The following is a 21,923-nucleotide window of genomic DNA, read 5'->3' on the forward strand; positions in this document are numbered from 1 at the left end:
TGAGGGGAGGCCCTTTATCCCGCTGTGGCAACTACCCTGCAGCCCAGGCCAGAGGCCCCATAAATATGACCCTCATTTTGTAAATCCAACTTCCAAATCCAAAAATTTAAAAGCATTTTTCCCCCTGACTAATGCAAAAACAATACAAAAGGCATTAAAGTTAACTTACAAGTTATACATTTAATGACTCTCCTTTATCAAAAAGACAAACTGACCCACAGATTCAATGCAATCCCCATCAAAATTCCAGCTGAGTTCCCTGCAGAAATTGACAAGCTGATCCTCAAGTTTATATGGAAATTCAAGTGACCCAGAATAGTCAAAACAATCTTAAAAAAAAAAACAAAAAAAAATTGGAGGACTCATGTTTCCCAATTTCAAAATTTCCTACAAAGCTGCAGTAGCCAAATGGTGTGATACTGCCATATAGGTCAATGGAACAGAATTGAGAGTCTAGAAATTAACACATGTATCTATGATCAATTCATCTGGGGAAGTGGGGTAGGTAAGGATGCTGATACAATTCTTCCCCACATCAGTGGTCCTGGGACCAGAGCTGCAAATGAAGATGCCGGAAGCAGGGATGATTCCTAAGGAAGAAATTGTAACTATACCTTTTAACCTTTATGTCAGAATTTCTAAGTGCCTGAGGGGTTAGGTACTTTCACCCCATCTGGCAAAATGGAGTTAACAGTGAACGCAGCTATAATGCCTAGTGGTGAAAACAGCCCACTAGTTCTGTACCTAAGTAACCCTACTTACATGAATGGGAATGGACGGGGGCCGGGGTGGGGATAGGCGGAGAGTTGGAGGAAGGTGAGGCACTTGCTAGACTAGTGTTGTTGCTGGCAATCAGGACCAGCACGGTGGCTGAGCCTAATGTCCTTCAAAGAGTAGAAAAATCTGGGTAAAAATCAATGACAAATGCAGAGAAGGAGAAAGAGTAGCCAAGGGTAAAAGAATGAATAAATGGGTTATGCAATGATGGAAATTCAGTATTACATTAATACCTGAGAAAGGCTCAGAGCAAGAGAATAATAACATTGACTCTTAACTCAGTCATACCAGATGCCCTGAAGGTGATGCCGTGTGTCTGCCAAGACCACCTCCACTTTTAGACCCTGACGAAGTCAAATGGAAGCCTGAAAACCCTCTGAGAGACATTTTGGTTATACAGTATGATGATAAACTAGACAAACTGTTGATGACTGGCTGGAATTCTAGTAATGTGCCAGTATCTTTTTTTCTTTATCTTCAAAATTTTATAAATAAGCTATTTTTAGAGCAGTTTTAGGTTTACAGAAAAATCACGCGGGTAGAAGACAGAGTTCCCATATACCTGCTTTCCCCTGCACAGCTTCACCTATTATTAACATCTTGCATTAGTGTGGAACATTTGTTACTATTACTGAACCAATATTGATAATTATTATTAACTAAAGTCCATAGATTACATTAAGATTCACTTTTTGTGTTTTACTTTCTATGGGTTTTGACAAATGCAAAATGTAACGTATCCACCATTATGGTATCATACAGAATAGTTTCACCTCCCTTAAAAATCCCCTGCGCTCCCCCATTCATCCCTCCCTCCCTCTAAGCCCTGCGCAATCACTGATATTTTTATTCTCTCTATAGATTTGCCTTTTCCACATTGTCATATAGTTGGAGTCATATAGTTTAGAAAACCTTTCAGACTGGGTTTTCACTTAGCAATATGTGTGCCAGAATCTTCTGACTTATTTTTCAGGTCACATTCCACTACAAAGGATACCATTTGGAAAGGAATCTCTGGAAACTGCTCCCATTGGGTTGTATGGCGGCTCCCAGCAGACTGATCATTGTGTCACTACAAGCCTGGATGATGGGATGCTTAGAAAGGTCCCTGGTTATAATGGACACGATATGCCACAGCATGCTTGCACAAATACATATCACCCTTGTCTTTGTGAATGAAAAGCAAGTAAAAACAACAGGGAAAAAGTGGGTTTCTGACAGGATTAGAGCAGTAGGCACATGGTGGGTCCAAATTCCCCTGGGGAACAGCCCCATCCCCTGCTCCCCTAGACGAGGAAGGTTTTCAGAGGCCTAAGAGGCCATATGATATACTTAGGCTAAATTACATCTAGGTGCGACTACCACTCATCTAACCCTAGTATGGGGCACGCAACATTTTTGGGTACAAAATATGTATCCTAACTGCAGTACCCAGGCCATTAGTACACAATGGCAACAAAATGCATGGTGGAGTAAGCAACATTGGCCCATAGACAGAAAAAGGCTTTAGGGGACATAGGTACTGTTGTGTTCATTGTGGGGCAAGCTGAACTCATTTTCAATGAGAAGCAGCAATCAGAGGGAAAAGACCGTTGATTAGAATAAACAAACAGAAGTGAGTTCTCTCCTAGGAGGAAGGCAAGGGATGGGAGTCAGCCTGGAAAGACAATGAGGCTTTTAGAGAAGTGGTTCAGGCCAACCCAACAGGTAATGGGGATAGTTCTGGGACCCACCTGTTGCCGGGAAAGGGCTTGCACCTTGACCCACCAGGGTTTCTTGACTATTTTAAAATGGATAATACTTTAATAAGTAGCTATGAGCAGCGGCCCTCCATCCTAGCTGCTGAGCCCCAAGGGGCACACTTATGGGAATTTTGTGGACCTCTAAACCTATGGAAGCCCTCAAGGGGCATGTGCAATTTACATCAATGCACCATGACTACCCTTGACCCAAGAATAGATCAAAATAAGACATATCCTGAAGTCCAGTTAGCAGAGGTAGGACTTGTACTCTGAATACCACCTGTGCCCTCACCATAGGAGGGAGGTGGACTCTGCTATACAACAGTATGCAATGGAAACCAGTCTCAATACGAGCCTGAGCTGAGACAGAGTGACTGGCTTTATCCCCAGGTGACTTGGAACCCAGAAATAACTGAATCATGGCCAACTGTAATAAAGCCTATCCGTAATAAAATCTGGTAAAGGGGCAGGGCCAATTCTGTTGCAAAGGCCTAACAAATAGCTCTGTAATTCTTATTGATTTGCTCCATAATGAAACTGAATTTTACCATGACCATACTTCGATATGGTATAACACACTGGCACTGTTGGTAAGATTCAACTACCTTATGTAAGGCAGTCATAGGATAATACTGATATTGACGACCAAATGTATTGGGAGATTGAGTCAAAGTCTTCTGAGAATGTAATGTTGATGGAAAATGACTGGCCTGGGGAAGAACTGGATTTAACTCACCATCAGCTAATTTCTATGCTAAACAGTTTCACACAAATTTATCATAAGGTACAGATGGTGGTAGATGAAGGAGGAAAACAGGTAATCAAATTAGTACAAAAATACGTAAGTATGTAATGGCTCTATAGGACAGATTAGTTGTTTCTTTAAGTCTATCCCTACCCTATAAGGATTCCTGCAAATGTTAGGCATATTTATCCTGATACTATTGCTGTATCTGTTATATAAATGCTATACTAAAGGTAAATGCTCAAATGACTGTTTTGCTGTAACAGAGCCTAGGTCAAGGGCCAGGAGGGTGGCAGGTGCAGTTAAAGATCAATTCAGCAGGCCTGGGTGTTCAAACACTACACATTCCAAAAAAGGGTTGGCCCTTGACCAGCTCTTTAGATAACCTCTAAACACTAGATAACCTCTAAACACGCTTGGAATATCTTGCCTGATAAGAGTGTCTCTGTTTACCTGAGGTGGAGGCACAAAGAGAATGACTACTATTGGGTACAGGGCATTTTTGTCAGGTGATGAAAATGTTCTGAAATTGATCATGGTGATGGTTGCACAACTCTGAATATTGATTCAAATTGGACTGTACACCTTAAATAGGTGAATTGTATGGTATGTGAATTATACCTCTCAATATAGCTGTTACTAAACAAAATGAATCATGAAAATCCTGCACATGACAGAAAATCCAACAGGAATGGAAGTCATACTCTACATTCTCCTTCTCTTTCCACCTTCATTACATCACCGTGGTTCCTGCATGTCCAATCTCTTTGAACACAACCACCCCTGCCCCCTCCACAGCTCAGTATCACAGCCCACGTTCCCCTCTAGGAGTGGAGGGCTGTGGATTTTTACCTGGGTTTGCTTGATCAGCTGATGGAGCTCTGTGAGCAGTTCTGCAATGCGGGAATCAGCAGACACGAGGGCCATGGTGTGGTATATGGGGGCGCCTGGGGTAGAGGGGGAGCAGAAGAGAGCCTTGTTAGTGGCTGTTGTGGGTTAAACCATTCTCCTGAAAGATATGCTGAAGTTCTAACCTCTGGTACCTCTTACTTGGAAACAGGGTCTTTGCAGATGTAATTAAGATATATGTTAAGATGAAGTTACCCTGGAGTAGGGTGGGCCTTAATCCAACATGACTGGTGCCCTCATAAGAGAAGAAACAGAGACACACATACAGAGAATGCCAGGTGGAGAGACAGACACACACAGAGGGAAGACAGCCATGTGACAGACGCAGAGAGAGAGTGCAGTTATGCAGCTGCAAGCCAAGGAATATCAAGGATCGCTGGCAACCACTAGAAGCTGGGAGAGAGGCACGGAACATACTCTCCTTCTGGGCACCCAAGAAGGAACCCACCCTTAATTCTGGAACTAATACAACCCCTTGATTTTGGAATTCTACCCTTCAGAACTGTGAGAATACATTTCTTTTAAGTCACCCAGTTTATGGTCGTTTGTCATGGCAGCCCTAGGAAACTGATACAGCAGCAAGTTGTCTTGGATTTCCTCCCTAATCCAATGATGCTCGTATTCGATATGTTCAACCAAGTCAGGAGTACTTATTAAGTATCTTCAAAGGCAGTGTGTCCTAGCCCCAGCTCTGCTGCTACTATCCTGACAAATGATTCAAGCATTCTGGTTTCCCTTTTTTTTTTAATGTGTAAAATGAGGATTCAAATAAGACTTTATATGAAGACACTTTCTAAGTTATAAAGCATTGTTACTTTTTTTTTACTGTAGAGGGAAGAGAAATTAACTACTAAAAATATCTGACTTAAGGTAAGATGAATGTATTGTGATGAAAATAAAATGCAACAGTAGGTAATTAGAAAAAGAATAAGAGACAATAAAAGGTAATTTTAAAAGTAAGCTATTGTATAGCCAACACATGGAAACAACCTAAATGTCCACTGACAGATGAATGGATAAACAAGATGTGGTACATACACACAATGGAATACTATTCAGCCATAAAAAAGAACGAAATAATACCATTTGCAGCAACATGAATGCAACTGGAGATTATCCTACTAAGTGAAGTAAGTCAGAAAGAGAAAGGAAAATATATGATATCACTTATATGTGGAATTTAAAATATGACACAAATGAACCTATCTATGAAACAGAAACAGACTCATGGACCTAGAGGACAGACTGGTGGTTGCCAAGGGAACCTATCTATGAAACAGAAGCAGACTCATGGACCTAGAGAACAGACTGGTGGTTGCCAAGGGAACCTATCTATGAAACAGAAACAGACTCATGGACATAGAGAACAGACTGGTGGTTGCCAAGGGGGAGGGAGTTGGGGGAGGGATGGAGTGGGAGGTTGGTGTTAGCAGATGTAAGCTTTTATATACAGGATGGATAAACAACAAGGTCCTGCTGTATAGCACAGGGAACTATATTCAATATCCTATGATAAACCATAATGGAAAAGAATATTAAAAAAAAGAATGTATATATAGGTGTAACCAAATCACTTTGCTGCACAGCAGTAATTAACACAACACTGTAAATCAACTAGACTTCAATAAAAATTTTTTTAAAAAAAGTAAGCTACCGTAACTAGGTAAAACTGGACATATGCCTAAAGATAAAAGTAGACTGGAAAAAAAGAACTTCTTTTTAAGGATGCTGAAATTTTTACTTTATACCCTACCTTCTTATAAAGGTCATTCAATTAGTACATCTCCATATCCACAAAGATCAGATTCACACTGCATGTCCCCCACCCCCCGGTAATGAACTGTGAACTCTATGTATTTAAATATGCATATCTTCTTAAAAATCTCTGCTTTTGTTTATTGAAAGAGTAATATACAAACCAGGAATAGAGGGGAATTTCCTCAACCTGATCAAGGGCATCTATGAAAACCCACAGGTAACATCATACTTATTGGTGAAAGACTGAAAGCTTTCCCCACTAAGATCAGCAACAAGTCAACATTGCTCTAGAGGTTCAAACTAGGGCAATAAAATGAAATAAAAGAATCAAGATTGGAAAGAAAGAAGTAAAACTATCTTCATCTGCAGATGACATGACCTTGCATATACAAAATCCTGAGAAACCCACTAAACAACTATTAGAACTAATAAAGAAGGTTAAAGGACAGAAGATCAACAGGCAAAAATCAATTGCATTTCTATACAGTTGCAATGAACAACCCAAAAGTGAAACTAAGAAAACAATTCAATTTACAATAGCATCCAAAAGAATAAAATACTTAGGAATAAGTTTAATAAGAGAAGTATACAATTCTTATACCGAAAACTACAAAACATTGTTTAAAAAAATTAAGAAGTTCTATATAAATAGACATCCCATGTTCATGGATCAGCAGACTTAATATTGTTAAAATAGCACTGCTCCCCAAATTGATCTACAGTTTCAACAAAAGCCCTATCAAAATCCCAGGTGGCTTCTTTGCAGAAATTAACAAGCTCATCCTAAAATTAATATGAAAATTCAAGGGATCCAGAATAGCCAAAATAATCTTGAAAAAGTTTTGCCAATTACAAAACGTACTATAAAGCTATAGTAATCAAGATGTTGTGATACTGGCACAAGGGTAGACATAAAGATGAATGGAACAGAATCAAGAGACCATAAATAAACCCTTACATCCATGGTCAACTGATTTTCCACAAGGTTGCCAAGATAACTTAATGGGGAAAGAACAGTCTTTTTTGATAAATGGTGCAAGGACAACTGGATGTCCACATGTAAAAGAGTGAATTTGGGGCCCTACCTCAGACCATATATAAAAATGATCTGAATAGACAGTTCTCCAAAGAAGATATACAAATGGCCAACAAGCACATGAAAAGATGCTTGATATCATTAGCCATCAAGGAAATGCAAATCAAAACCACAGGAGATACCATTTCACACTCACTGGGATGGCTATAATGAAAATGAGACATAATAACAAGTGTTAGTGAGGATGTGGAGAAACCATATGAATGGGTAAAGTGTGGTATTATCCATACAATAGACTATATTATTACACTAAAAAGGAAGGAAGCACTGACACATGCTACACATGGATGAACCTTGAAAACATGATGCTAAGTGAAAGCAGCCGGACAAAACAAACCTCATATTGTATGATTCCATTTATACGAAGTATCCAGAATAGTCAAGTCCATAGAAAGCTGTTGGGGGGGCAGGGGTTGAGGGAGGAAGGGGAGTGACTGTTAATGAGAATCGGGCTTTTTGGCCAGGCGGTGAAAATGCTCTAAAATTGACTGTGGCGATGTCTGCGTAGCTCTGAATATACTAAAAACCACTGAACTGTATGCTTTAAATACATGTACATCTCCATCCCTTCCAGCCCCTGGCAAACACTAATCTACTTTCTGTCTCTATAGATTTGCCTATTCTGCACTTCATTTCTTTTTATTGTTGAATAATATTTCATGTTTGCATATACCACATTTTGTATATCCATTCATCAACTGATAGACATTTGGGTTGTGTTCACTTTTTGGCTGTTATGAACATCGCTGCTATGAATACTTGTGGACATGTTTTCATTTCCTGGGTATACACCTAGGAGGGCAAATGTTGGATCATATGGTAACTCTATGTTTAACCTTTTGAGAACAGCTAGACTGTTTCCAAAGTGGGTGTACCATTTTATATTCCCATCAGCAACGTATGAGGGTTCCGGTATCTCTGCATGTGCACCACCAACATGTGATATTGTCAGTCTTTTTGATTATAGCCATCCTACTGGATGTGAAATGGTAACCAGTGGTTTTAATTTGCATTTCCTTGATGGCTAATGATGTTGAACATCTCTTCATGTGTTTACTGGCCTTTGTGTATCTTCTCTGGAGAACTGCCCTTTGCCATTTTTAATTGGTTTTTTAAAAAATGATTACTGAATTGTGTCCTTTGAAGCACGTGTTTTTAATTTTTATGAAGTCCAACTTATTTTCATTTGACTGCTTGTGACATATCTTTTTTTCCTCACACGTGCAACACTATTTTTACCACCACAAGCTTTATATAATGCATTCTAACATAGAGAAGAACATGCCCCTTAAAAAAAAAAGTCTGGCTGCATTAATTAGAACCGCACAAAATCAGGGATCTAGAGTTTAAGAGATTCAAAGTGGATAAATTTGAGAATGATCAGCATAGAGGTCGTTGCTAAAGTCTTGGGAATTGATGACGCTAGGGATGATCTGCTGAGTGAGCAAAGAGGAAGGGGGAAAGAGCCCCACTGAACCACTACCAAGGTGAAGGTGTGGACCAAAGAAGAGTCCAGTGGGAAGATCCCTGGAAGGAACGGATAGCATAGAAAAGGGTTGTTCTCTCCTGCCACATAAAGCAGAATCCTGGTCAGAACCATGCCTTTTACATGCCTACACCTGTGCATATTAAAACTGGGGGAATGGGGCTTCCGTGGTGGCTCAGTGGTTAAGAATCCACCTGCCAACGCAGGGGACACGGGTACGAGCCCTGGTCCAGGAAGATCCTACATGCCACAGAGCAACTAAGCCCATGCACCACAACTACTGAGCCCGTGCTCTAGAGCCCGCGCTCTAGAGCCCGCGAGCCACAACTACTGAGCCCGCGTGCCGCAACTACTGAAGCCCACGCGCCTAGAACCTGTGCTCCACAACAAGAGAAGGCACAGCAATAAGCCAGCGCACCACAATGAAGAGTAGCCCCCACTCGCTGCAACTAGAGAAAAGCCTGCAAGCATCAACGAAGACCCAATGCAGCCAAAAATAAATAAAAGTAAATTAAAATAAAAATAGAACTGGGGGAAGCGCCCCAGCCGGACAGTGGGTTTTACTTTATACAAGCATTGATAGCAAGCACTCCCACTCTGCTGCCAGGTAAATCAGTTACCTTCCCTGATAATTCTGACACTTCAAACCTTTTCCCTCCTCAACACCTTTGCTCCTGCCCTCAGACCCACCACCATGCAGGAGGGGTGTGGTAGCAAATAAAGATAACAATTTCCCGCTAGCTGGGCTGTGATGCAGAGACAGGGCTGGAGCCTTGAAGGGGAGGCCAAGCAGAAGGAGGAGGGTTTACAGGTGGAGGAAATGTGAGCCTGTTGGCTGAGGGGCGGGAGCACACTGAGAACAAGTCCAAGGATGAGAGAATGAGGCTGCATCTGAAGAGGCAGGAGAGTGAGGGGTGGGATCCAGCCCTGAGACATATCCAGTGTCATCTGTCATTATTTGCTGACATTTCTTCTGGTCTGTCTTATCTACACACACTCAAACGCAGATGTCCTGTCCCATTCCACCCTACCCTCCAAAGAGGCTGAAAGGGTGGGCCATCTACACCCTCTCCCTCTCTGCCAAGGAAACAAACATTACACCTTTTCAACAACCAGATCAAAACTGGTCTTGTCTGACCATCCCTAAATAAGCCTAACTTTTCTCTTGACTTTTCCTAGAACCTACCTAGACCTATAAACTGGCTTTCCAGCCAGTGGATGTAGGTAGATCTTTTCTTCCCCAACCAGCCTGGAAGCTCCTCAGGCAAGAACAGTCATCTCTGCTGTCATCAACAGCCCCTGTTCACCAATAACCCCACTGGTAAGTAGTGTTGGGAAATCGACAGGATCTTCATATTTTTCCTCCTTCACACACCACCTCTCTCCTGCCCTGACCCCCCTCCCCGAAGTCAGGTCCATTTTGAAATTCCCGTAACAACGATTCGTGTTGGCTGGACATCTCCACCAGAGGAGACCCCAAATCACTCTGCCCAGCACAGACACTCCTTATGTGATCCTACTTCTGTATGTTAGAAATGTTCCATAATAAAAAAAATTTTGTTAAATCAATGTACCCAGAAAATATTCTAAAATTAGATGATGATAATGGTTGCACAACTCTGAATATACTTTAAAAAATGCAATAAATTATACATTTTAAATGGGTGAGTTGTATGGTAGGTGAATTATATCTCAGTAAAACTGTTCAAAAAAAAAATCAGTATGTCCAAAAGCAAGCTCATCCCCTCCCTACTCACCCCCCCCGCAAACCCCTACGTGGTAGCACACTCCTCCTAACCCATTCAGCCACCTATGCTGGAACCTGAGTTATTTTCAACTCCCCCTTCTCCCTCAATCCTCATGTCCAACCAATCGCCACTCTGGCTGATTTACTGCCCCAGTGGACTCCATCCACTCCTTTTTCGTCCTTCACTCGTTGGTTCAGGCTGTATCAGGTCCGTCTCACCATAACTTATACAGCAGCCTCCTAGCTGGGCTTCCTCCCTGCTTTCTCGTCTCCCTCAAATCCACCCTCTGCAGAGCTCCAGGACTATCCATCTAAAAGACAAGTGTGGCCATATCATTTCCCTACCAAAAACTTTCAATCCCCTCCCATGTCCCCCGCCCCAGGAGAAGTCAAGCCCATAATACAAGACACAAGGTCTCCACAAAGAGGTTTCCATCCTCATGTCTCCCCCACTCCAACATCACTCAGCCCTGTCTGCCTCACATTTTATATTCCGGTAATACTGAACTGTTCCGCTTTTGACTGGGCGCCATGTAACTTCTCATGCCTGTGCCCTATGTTTGTGCTGCTCCCTCTATCTGGGATGTTCTTCCTGCAGGCAGATTACCCCTAATCCTCTGCCTGATTTAACTGTTCTCTAAGACCTGGATTACTACCAAGTCACCCCCTCCTCTAATCATAGAAACCCCCAGTCTCCTCAGCTGGGTGAAGTTACCTTTCTCTGTGTCCCCATTATACCCTGTGCATCTCTCCACCACTGTGCCCATCAAATCGTATTACAATTCTCTGTGTGTGTGTATTTGTCCCCTCCCCCAGCGTGTCCAGTCTCTGACAGCGGGGATCACTTTATCCTCCGTACCTAGCACAGGGCTGGCGCGGTACCCACCATCCTCACTTCTACTCCCATTTAATCTTTAACCATTGCAGTCTGGTGCTCTCTCAGTGCCTATGATCTCCTGCCAGCTGCTGGAACTTTCTGCTGCACTGAATACCTGACCACAAGCTGCTCCTCAAAGCTCTGTTCTCTGGGTTTCCAGGCCTCCAGTCTCCCCTATTTTTCTGTTGCCCTCCTCCTCCACCTCAGTGGAAGGTCACCCTGGATCCTCTTCTCATTCTCTAAGCACTCCCTGAGCACTGTCACCAGCTTCAAGCACCCATATTCTGAAACTTCCACATCAGTATCATCAGCCCTGACTTCTCTCCAAGGCTCCCAGCTCAGACCTGCAGCTGCCGCCTGAACGTCCCAACCATGATGCCCCTCAGACAACTCACACTTCCTGCCCTGCAAGGCTCTGCCTTCCAGACGTGGGTGAGTGGTGCCCATCACTGTCCAGCCAGCTTCCCAAGCTGGAAATCCTGGGGTCTTCTCCTTGCTCATCTCCAAACCCCATGCCCTTGATCAATCCCCATTCAAATTCTATTGATTTTTGCCTCAGAAATTTCTCTTAAATCCAGGCCCTTCTCTTCCATCACACCTGTCGCTGCCTTAGTTTAGGCTCTCATCACATTACTGCAATATCATCTGTCTCTTTGTCTCACTGTGGTTACACACAAAGTCTGTTCCGCCTAAGGGGAAAAAAAAAGAAAAGAAAATCTTTAACTACTAGATAATATATGCACACAGTAAAAAAAATTCAAACGATTAAAAGAAACACATTGAAATCTCCCACCCCTTGAGGCAACCCCTGTTATTTTGGGGGCATTTCTCCAGAGATCCCATGTATATACAAGAAGAAAAAGTATGTTATCTCATAAAACCTTCTGCAATTAGTAGATGCAGAGACAGACAATGAAACTGACATTGAAACCTTCAGCCAACCAAAGTGAAAAAGTTGACCTACTTGGTCTGGAGGGGAAGGAGCAGGTCAAATACCAAGCCAGGCAGGGCCTAATCCTGCAATCAGAAGGCAGAGGTGGGAAAGGAGGGCCCTGTTTTTGACAAGAGACCTGTCAGGATGCCCTCACATAAAAACACTGACTTGTGACTTTTATTTTTTTATTTTTTTCTTGCGTTATGCGGGCCTCTCACTGTTGTGGCCTCTCCCATTTGCGGAGCACAGGCTCCGGACGCGCAGGCTCAGCGGCCATGGCTCACGGGCCCAGCCGCTCCGCGGCATGTGGGATCCTCCCGAAACGGGGCACGAACCCGCGTCTCCTGCATCGGCAGGCGGACTCTCAAGCACTGCGCCACCAGGGAAGCCCTGACTTGTGACTTTTAAAATGCTCTCTTCTCACCTCATTTCTGTTCAGTGTGACGTACTGGGTTGGCCAAAAAGATCTTATGGAAAAACCCTAACGAACTTTGTGGGCAACCCAATAATTCTGAAGTAAGGAGATGAGTGCCAGGATTCTGGAGGCTCACTTTGCCCACTGGGTAGTGCCCTGCCTAGGAGAACCTCATTTTATGATTTTATCATACAATGAACTACTGCTCTCTCTGGAAGCAGTCGGTACTGAGCTCTCTGAAAGGACCATCAAGCTGTTTCCACTACCTTGATGCCCCTCCCCTGGGACTTGACTGACAAATGGCAGCGAGTTCTTCCTACTCCAGTGCCCTCTCTTCTCTGGGGTACTCCTTAACCAGCGAGGCAGTCAGAAACTCCCCTGGCTCTCCGAAGTACTCTGGTCACAACTCTATTTCCATTTTTTTCCTAATTTAGATGAAAAAAAAAGTCAACAACATCAAAGAATATCTTAAAGCAAATCCCAGCAACCTACAATGATTTTCATTTCGTATGATACCTTCTGTATATATAATATACAGATCATCCTTGACTTACCATAGAGTTATGTTCCGATCAACCCACTGTAAGTTGAAAATATCATAAGTTGAGAATGCACTTGATACACCTAACCTACTGACCATCATAGCTTAGCTTCGCCTACCTTAGACGTGCTCAGAACACTTACAGTATTAGCCTACAGTTGGGAAAAACCATCTATCCCAAAGTCTATTTACAATAAAGTGACTATCTCATGTAATTTATTTATTTAAAAAAATTTTTTTTAATTTAATTTTTTTTTTTTTTTTTTTGCCACACTGCACAGCATATGGGATCTTAGTTCTCCAACCAGGGATTGAACCCACATCCCCTGCATTGGAAGCATGGAGTCTTAACTACTGGACTGCTGGGGAAGTCCCCTTGTGTAATTTATTTAATACTGCACTGAAAGTGAAAAACAGAATGGCTGCCTAGGTACAGAATGGTTGTAAGTGTGTTGGTTGTTTCCCCTCGTGATTGCCTGCAATACAGCCATCAGTGTAATGAACTGACAGGCATATTTTAGGAGTGTTCCAAGGAGAGGAATGGGGACAGAACAGCTATAGAGTTCTCACCCTGAGAAAGTTCTCTAACCTTTCTAAGTCTCTATAAAAACCAGAGCACCCACTTGAGGACTAACCACACAAGTAAGGTGATAGACAGTGCCTGGCACAGAGCGTGCACTTAGTAGATACGAGCTGCCTCCTCCTTATCTGTAGATGTGGGTCAGGGGACTGCCAGGAAAAAAGACAGGGACTGTGTTAAGTTGAGCAAAGCAGTCAAAGGCACAAGGAACAGAAAATGCTGATGCATCCCAAGCCTGGGGAAGCAGTCACTGCCCCCACCATTTAAGGGCCCTCTCCTGCTTAAGCTTTGCCTACTGGGTGCGCCCTGCCTGGGAAAACCAACTCATTTTATGATTTTCCAATAAATTACTGCTATCTCTGGATCCAGTCAGCTGTGAACTTGAATTTCCCCAGAAAACACATTCTCAGTAGAGGCAAAGGTTTCTGTGGCTCTCCACTCTGAGGACACTAAGCCTGGTGGTGCAAAGCTGGAGTGCAGACTCAGGACCACATCTAACTGAAAGTTCAGGCAGCTCCCAGCTGGGAGGAAACTGAATGTTCAGCCCAAGCTGCCCATTATCTGAGTCCAAGGGTCCCAGTCGATCTCAGCATTAGTCTCTAACCAAGAAGAGGTTATGCAATTCCTATAAGTTTCAGAATTCTTATGAATTTTGAAGCAAGGCCCAGCACCCTAAACCTTCTGGGTCCTAGAACCCTCTTTTTCCCACTTAGATGGCCACACTTTCTATTTCTACCCACAAGGGGAACCACTGTTCTGATATTTTCCACCACAGACTAGTTATGCCTATTCCAGAATTTCACAGACACATAATCATGCCATCCATATTCTTTAGTATCTGGATTCTTTCACTTAATGTGTTTTGAGATTCATCTGTGTTGCTGTGTGTATTAGGAGTTTGCTTCTTTCTATTGCTGAGTTGCACCTATTGTATGAATAAACTGGTTTGTTTAACCTGTTCTCTCTGAATAGCATCTATTTCCACTTTTGGTCATTATGAATAAAACTGCTAGGAGCAGTCATATGTGATTCTTTTTAAACACACATTATTCATTTTTCTTAAGTAAATATTTAGGTCTGGTAATAGCACTCTTAATTTCCCTTTGGGAAACCACCCCTCACCTTGGCTCCAAGGCTGGGTATACCACCTGGGCCCATGAAAATATTATATTCTCCTTGACCACCATGACTGGTTCAGGAAGAGATATGTGACCCAAATCTGGACAAAATCAATTTCAGATCTTTTGCTAGAGCTATCTGCAAAAAGATAACCTCTTTCTGTTGGTTAAGAGTAGCATGGAGGGCTTCCCTGGTGGCGCAGTGGTTGAGAGTCTGCCTGCTGATGCAGGGGACACGGGTTCGTGCCCCGGTCTGGGAAGATCCCACATGCCGTGGAGCGGCTGGGCCCATGAGCCATGGCCGCTGAGCCTGCGCGTCCGGAGCCTGTGCTCCGCAATGGGAGAGGCCACAACAGTGAGAGGCCCACGTACCGAAAAAGAAAAAAAAGAGTAGCATGGAATATGACCCAGCAATTCGACTAATGGGCATATACCCTGAGAAAAACCATAATTCAAAAAGAGTCATGTACCACAATGTTCATTGCAGCTCTATTTACAATAGCCAGGACATGGAAGCAACCTAAGTGTCCATCGACAGATGAATGAATAAAGGAGATGTGGCACATATATACAATGGAATATTACCCAACCATAAAAAGAAACGAAATTGAGTTATTTGTAGTGAGGTGGATGGACCTAGAGCCTGTCATACAGAGTGAAGTCAGAAAGAGAAAAACAAACACCGTATGCTAACACATATATATGGAATCTAAAAAAAAAAAAGGTTCTGAAGAACATAGGGGCAGGACAGGAATAAAGACGCAGACATAGAGAATGGACTTGAGGACATGGGGAGGGGGAAGGGGAAGCTGGGACGAAGTGAGAGAGTGGCATGGACATATATACACTATCAAATGTAAAACAGGTAGCTAGCTAGTGGGAAGCAGCTGCATAGCACAGGTAGATCAGCTCAGTTCTTTGTGACCGCCTAGAAGGGTGGGATAGGGAGGGTGGGAGGGAGCCGCAAGAGGAAGGAGATATGGGGATATATGTACACATATAGCTGATTCACTTTGTTATACAGCAGAAACTAACACACCATTGTAAAGCAATCATACTCCAATAAAGATGTTTAAAAAAAAAAAGGTAATTATACTCCTATAAAGATGTTTTAAAAAAAGAGTAGCATGGAAGCCTGGAACTGATGGAGGCTTTTACCTGCCTGAGGGAGAAATCAACATGGACAAAAGCAGAGCTGAGAAGACACAGAAAATACCGGTGACATAATTTAGGCTTCTGGATACAGCCATGCCTGAAGCTGATGCACCCAGGACTCCAGATACAGTCAACAGATACTCCTTTTCTGCTTAGACTAGTTTGGGTTACCTTTTTGTTACCTGCAACTGGGAAGTTTGACTAAAAAGAGGTAATTCTTGGGGACAGAGGCTTCAGGTGGAAAGCACATATCAGCTGCTAAACACCCAGCTTAAAACTCTTCTCTGACCCTCTACTAGCAGCCAAGGCCTCATACAAAGAAATGCAAACATCCTATACTTAAACCACTCTAAAAAGAATCCCACAGGACTCAAGACAATAAAAGCTTTGTTATGAGTCAAAGGGAAGCAAAGCATCTAAGACTCTACACTCAGATCCCATACCCTCAGTTCAGCCACCATCAGTAAGAAGCTACATTAATCAATTAGTTTTTTAAAAAAAATTAAGACGATGATTTCCACTTACCCCCTCCCACCCCCGCCCAGTACCTACCATGCTTCTGTACTGAAGCTTACACAGGTGATTCTCCTTTAAACCTACATCAATGCTACAAGCCCACCTTCTTTACAGCTGGGGAAACTGAAGTTCGGACAGGTTAAGTTATGCTGGTAACTCAGGAAATACAGGTAGTTGAGCTGGTATTGCAAGTCTGCAAACTATAAAATCTATGCTCTTCCTCCCAATTCTAAGTTCTGTCACAACTTCAGCATATTCAATAGCAAAAGAGATCACGGAAGTAGAAGCAATTTGTCTACTGTAAACTGCCAATCAACTGTTAGGTTATTATGATTACCCTGAAAGTATCACCAGTAAGACAGTGATTCATTGTGCCGTCTGAAAAAAAAAAGAGGTAGGAAAATAAAGGTAACAATGACAGCTATTCCTGATTACCTACCATGTGCTAAGCACTCTTGCATAGATTATCCTATTTAACAATCCTGCAAAGTACTGTTCATAGTACTGAGGAAACTTGAGTCTTGGAGAAATAAATGACTTTACCAAGAAAACACACATAATAAGAGGAAGAGGTGGGATTCAAATTCAGATTTGTCTGACTCTGCAACCTAAGCCTTAAGGGCTCAAACAACTTAGTATCAACATCCAACTCCCACTGGTTCAGTGTTCACCATTCTACCTTCTTCTCCACAGATACAGTGACCACAAATCCTGAAGTGACATAAATTGGGTATTTTTTCCAAGGCAGATGACTCATCAAAATTCCAAGTGAGATTCATTTTTAAAACCTTTGTAAGAATCTTTGTATATAAATTTAGAAATCAGAAAAAAAGGACTTTGACTTAACATCCCTGCTTCTAGCTCCAGAAAATTGGTCTCTAAAACTATGGACTCTAATTGGACCTACCCACTGAGAAAAGGGTGCCTCGTGGTGGGCCAGGTATTTATAAAATGGACACTCTGGTTTACCAAACACTTCCAAGGCACTGCTTCAGATCCTGGAGGGCACCTCTCAACTGACCTACAATATCCACGCCGAAAAATCCCAGGGCCCCAGCCTCAAACAAGCACAGACTTTTATGCTTTTGTTATGCCTGCCTGAAATGCCTTTGATCCTTCCCCCTCTTCCCCTCTGGATCTCTCAAATTTACTCGTTTTTCGGGGTCCAAATCAAATGGCAGCAAAATTAACACTTTTACAGCAGTATTTGCAAACCTTTTTCACACCATGGCACTCAGAGAACACAATATTTGTATGGCATACTAGGATAGAAGGACAAAGCTGCTTATAGCCAGAAACAACTGGCAGGGAGATCTGGCTGTCCCAGGCCCCTCTCATCTGCCCTGATGCCAAGGGCAACCAAAACTTCCAGAAACTTCCAAAACACGGTACACCAACTTCCATTCTGGCACCTGTCACACATACACCCGGAGACTAATTGTTTCACTTGTCTCTCCTGCCACACCTCTTAGAAGAGCGGGATGCAGTTTTATTTATCTTTATACTCCCAGCAACTAGCACAGGGCCTGGCACCTACCAAGTCCTCAAAATAGACTGCAGAACTGAACTGAATCCTGGAAACCTCTTAGAAACACTGCAACAATTCTGAACCTGGGCTGTTCAATATCTTCTCCTCCTTGACTGCAGAAAACAAATTAGCTGTAACCAATATCCTCTTAAGAGGGATTGTCTACTTACCACCTATGGAGAAAAGGTACTTTCCCTTTGTAAATTCATTCATTCATTCATTCATTCATTAACATTTATCAAGCACCTACTCTGTGCCAGGCATGAGGGGTATACAGCAGTGAATGAGACAAACAGTCCCTGCCTTGATCTCAGGAAACTTACAGTCCAGAAAGGAACACAGATATTAAACAGTTTGGTATACTTAATTGTAGGTGAAATAAACACTCTAAAAGGGATGGATCAGAATACATAAATGGCTAAATCTGAATAAATGACAGAGAACGCCAAAAATAAAAACAGAAATTCTCAGGCAGAAAGGACTGACCAAATACCAAACATACCTACAATTGGACATCCAGGAGTGAAACTTCAAAGCCTCAAGGGTAAATATGTGCTGACTGATGGAGGAGGAGAGAGAGGAAGCAGAAGACACCTACAATAACTCAAGGTGCTTGGCCTAAGCAACTGGAAGAAAGAAAACTGAGCAAGGCGAAAGGTAAAACTCAAAATTTCAGGAAGAGCAATGACTTGAAGGCAGAAATTTCAGAGTTAAGCACAGTAGACGGTATTTATATTTAAAGCCCAGGAAGTGAACACTGAACAGAGATCTAGGATGACGCTTTGGGGCAGTACAACCATTCAAAGTAAGGAAGAGCAAGAATCAGCAGAGAAGTCAGAGAGAGCTGAAGCTAAAGACGAGAATGTTCCACAAGGCAAACAAAAAACACGTTTCCATTAAAGACAGGGACTAACTGCATCAAATACTGCTAGGGGTCTCAGAACTAACTTAACACTGAATTTGGCGACCTAGAGATGATCGGTGGCTTTGACAAGGCGCTATTTCAGAGGAGGGGTGGGGGCCAAGGCCTGAATGGAGTGGGTTTGGAGGAGAAAAGGTGCTGGTGAATACAGGTTGAAATTTTGGCTGCAAACAGGGGCAGAGAGATGAGCCACCGGGAGGAATGTGAAGGAAGAATGAGGTTGTTTGGTTAAGATGGGCACATCTTTAGCAAATAACAGAAGTTGCCAAGGTTCGGGGCCCATCCTCTGCCCTCGTCTTCTCGCACCTGGGCTGGGTACCCCACCTCTCCCGGCCACCAAGCCAAGCTCCACGTGCGGATACTTCCCACCTTCGCAGGGCGGGCGGGCGCAAGCGCAGACCTTACAGAAGGTCTGCGCCAGCCCTCCCTCCCTCCCCGCGCCCCGCCTCTCCCCGCCTCTCCCCGCCCAGGGCGCGTGCGCACCGCCCCTCAAGAGCCGCCTCAGCAAGGCCCGGGAATGGGGACCCTCAGGCCTCCACTCCCGCCATTCTCCGGGCGGGATGGGCGAAGGCTGGGGGGTGTCCCAGACCGCGACCCATAACCACCTACCGAGCCAAGGGTGGAACAAGCACGTCGCGCTGGAAACTGCGACAGCGGGAGCAGGCGCGCGGTCCCTCGAATGCTTTTCAAAGTCTGCGGATAACAACGCGCTTGCGTTCGAAGATTCGCGGCAGGGCGAAAACCACACACGCTTTTTGCCTTTTATGAGCTTGGTCGCAGCGCGGAGGACCTCTCTACGCATGCGCCGTCTTCCTCCGTGACATGCCGCGCTGCCCCTTGGGAAGTGTAGTTTTCAGTTTACACACTGTTCCCGACTCAACTGAACCTTACTTTACCAAACCAGGGTCCTTGTGTGTTTTCAGTATCCTCTCCCATTCCCCAATAAATGCCTCTATAAAACAATAATACTTTTTTTAAACGAGCAGATTGTTGATTGAAGTGGGAGCAGTGGGCATATGAGAATTCTCTGTACTTTCTGCCTCAATTTTGCTGGAAACCTAAAATTGCTCCAAAAAATAAAGTTTATTTTTAAATTCTTTAAAAACAAATAGAAACAAGCAGATCTGTAGACCCAGAAATCATGCTTTTAGGGAATCTTCCCAGGAATGTACTACAGTTGGGTGAGCAAGTATTTAACTACAATGGTCTACATCCTAGCATCTTGTAATTTCTTACATAACCCCTACCAAAGTTTATAATTATATATTTTTTCGATTATTTGATACACTTGCCAGCTCAATAAAGTCAGGATCATCTGTTTTAGTCACCTATGTATTCCAGCTACCTAGCATAGTGCCTGGTATATAATAGGCCTTCAATATTTTTTTATTCATTAGAAGAATCTCAGACATCAACACAAACTGTTTCAGCCCAAAACTTAATGCATCATTTTCTTCCTGCAAGCTTGCTTTTCTGTCTGTGGTCTCTCAATAAATGGCATGACCATCTACCCAGTCTCCGCTTTATATCCTGCATTTTATGAGGCTTATGCTAGCAAGGATTTCACATTTTCGTGTTTGTAGGAGTCTCAGAAGCTGTTTCTCCTGAATGTCAAATACCAACTTCAGATTCTCCTCAGGCGAGATTTGGCACTCACAACTTTTTGTTTGTTTGACTTTAATTTCTTATGTTTCCTACAATAAACATGTATCACTTAAAATGTATCTCTTGATTAATTTTTGAAAGTGTTTTAGAGTGTTGCCCATATTGTAAGAGGTAGCTCCGTCTTCCCCTCCACATTCAGATTTCTCGAAAGAATCATCTGTCCTCAGTTTTCACTTTCTTACCTTCCGCTTGGCAACAATGGCCCAAGCCGGCAGCTGGGAGTTACCCTTGATATCACATTTTCCTTCTCAGCCCATATTCAATCCATCACAAGTGTCTGCAGTATAAAAATAATAACAGCTCACATTTGTTGGGCACTTACTTTGTATCAGGTACTGTCATATAGGAGAAAGTTAGAACTGTGGAACTGACCAGAACACTCCCTTTGTCTGGGCAGCATAGTTCTGTCCTGTGAGAAAGCTACAGCATTTGGCCAAGAAATCTGGGCCTTCTTCATTTGTCCGTTAAGTCTCATCACTTCAGAGCAACACATCTGAAATGCTTTTCCAAAGAGCCTTGAAAAGTCACAGCAACCTTCACTGACGGTCTCTTGAGGGCATGTGGAGAGAGTTACATACCATACTTTCCTAACAATCCCTTTACAAATTCCTCCCTTGACACAGAGTTCCACTGCTGAGGGCCATGCTCACATCCTTCTCTGCTCTTTGGTTTCTCCCCCTTCAGGATCGGCTTTTTACATGGTTGCTTCAGGCACCTTCTATGTAAAGCCAGCCTCCAATCTCTCAGATTGTCCCTGTTCATGCTCACCCATCACCCACTTAAGCAAAACAAAAAGCTCTCTTCAACCTGACCTCATGTGGCAGGCAGGTGGGAGATATTGTAACTACTGTATTCACATTTAATGGTGGTTTTCCTTGACACGGACAAAAAAAACATATCATGACCAGAAGGTGGCATCGTATGCATGGAACCCAATGGAGGAAAGGGATGAAATAAACTGACACTTAAAAATTTCCTTTTGGAATTCCCTCGTGGTGCAGTGGTCAAGAATCCGCCTGCCAATGCAGGGGACACGGGTTCGAGCCCTGGTCCGGGAAGATCCCACATGCCACGGAGCAACGAAGCTCGTGTACCACAACTACTGAGCGTGTGCACCCTAGAGCCCACGCACTGCAACTACCGAGCCCACCTGCTGCAACTACTGAAGCCAGTGCGCCTAGAGCCTGTGCTCCACAACAAGAGAAGCCACCGCAATGAGAAGCCCGCGCACCGCAACGAAGAGGAGCCCCCGCTCACCACAACTAGAGAAAGCCCGCGCGCAGCAACAAAGACCCAACGCAGCCAAAAATAAATTAAAAAAAAAAAAAGTAGATGATTTAGGTCAGTTCACAGACAATGACCTCTTTATTGACTGCACTAGAGTGTCAGGCTGCTCCCATTGCCCCCTCCCA

At 43.3% G+C, this 21,923-nt stretch overlaps 1 protein-coding gene across 1 annotated transcript in view; it reads right to left on the minus strand.

The window, feature by feature from the left end:
- SGF29 (SAGA complex associated factor 29) overlaps positions 1-19,641 on the minus strand; it is a 28,238-nt gene extending 8,597 nt beyond the window's left edge. Inside the window, exons 1-2 of the mRNA XM_007452785.1 lie at positions 19,452-19,641; positions 4,117-4,211 (exon numbers count right to left, since the gene is read on the minus strand). Coding sequence (XP_007452847.1) covers positions 4,117-4,191 — 75 coding nt within the window. The 5' untranslated portion in view covers positions 4,192-4,211; positions 19,452-19,641. The remainder of the gene's footprint in view (positions 1-4,116; positions 4,212-19,451) is intronic.
- Positions 19,642-21,923: the final 2,282 nt, after the last annotated feature.

The sequence above is a fragment of the Lipotes vexillifer genome, unplaced genomic scaffold (assembly GCF_000442215.2).
Source record: "Lipotes vexillifer unplaced genomic scaffold, Lipotes_vexillifer_v1.1 scaffold426, whole genome shotgun sequence".
Classification (NCBI taxonomy): Eukaryota; Metazoa; Chordata; class Mammalia; order Artiodactyla; family Lipotidae; genus Lipotes; species Lipotes vexillifer.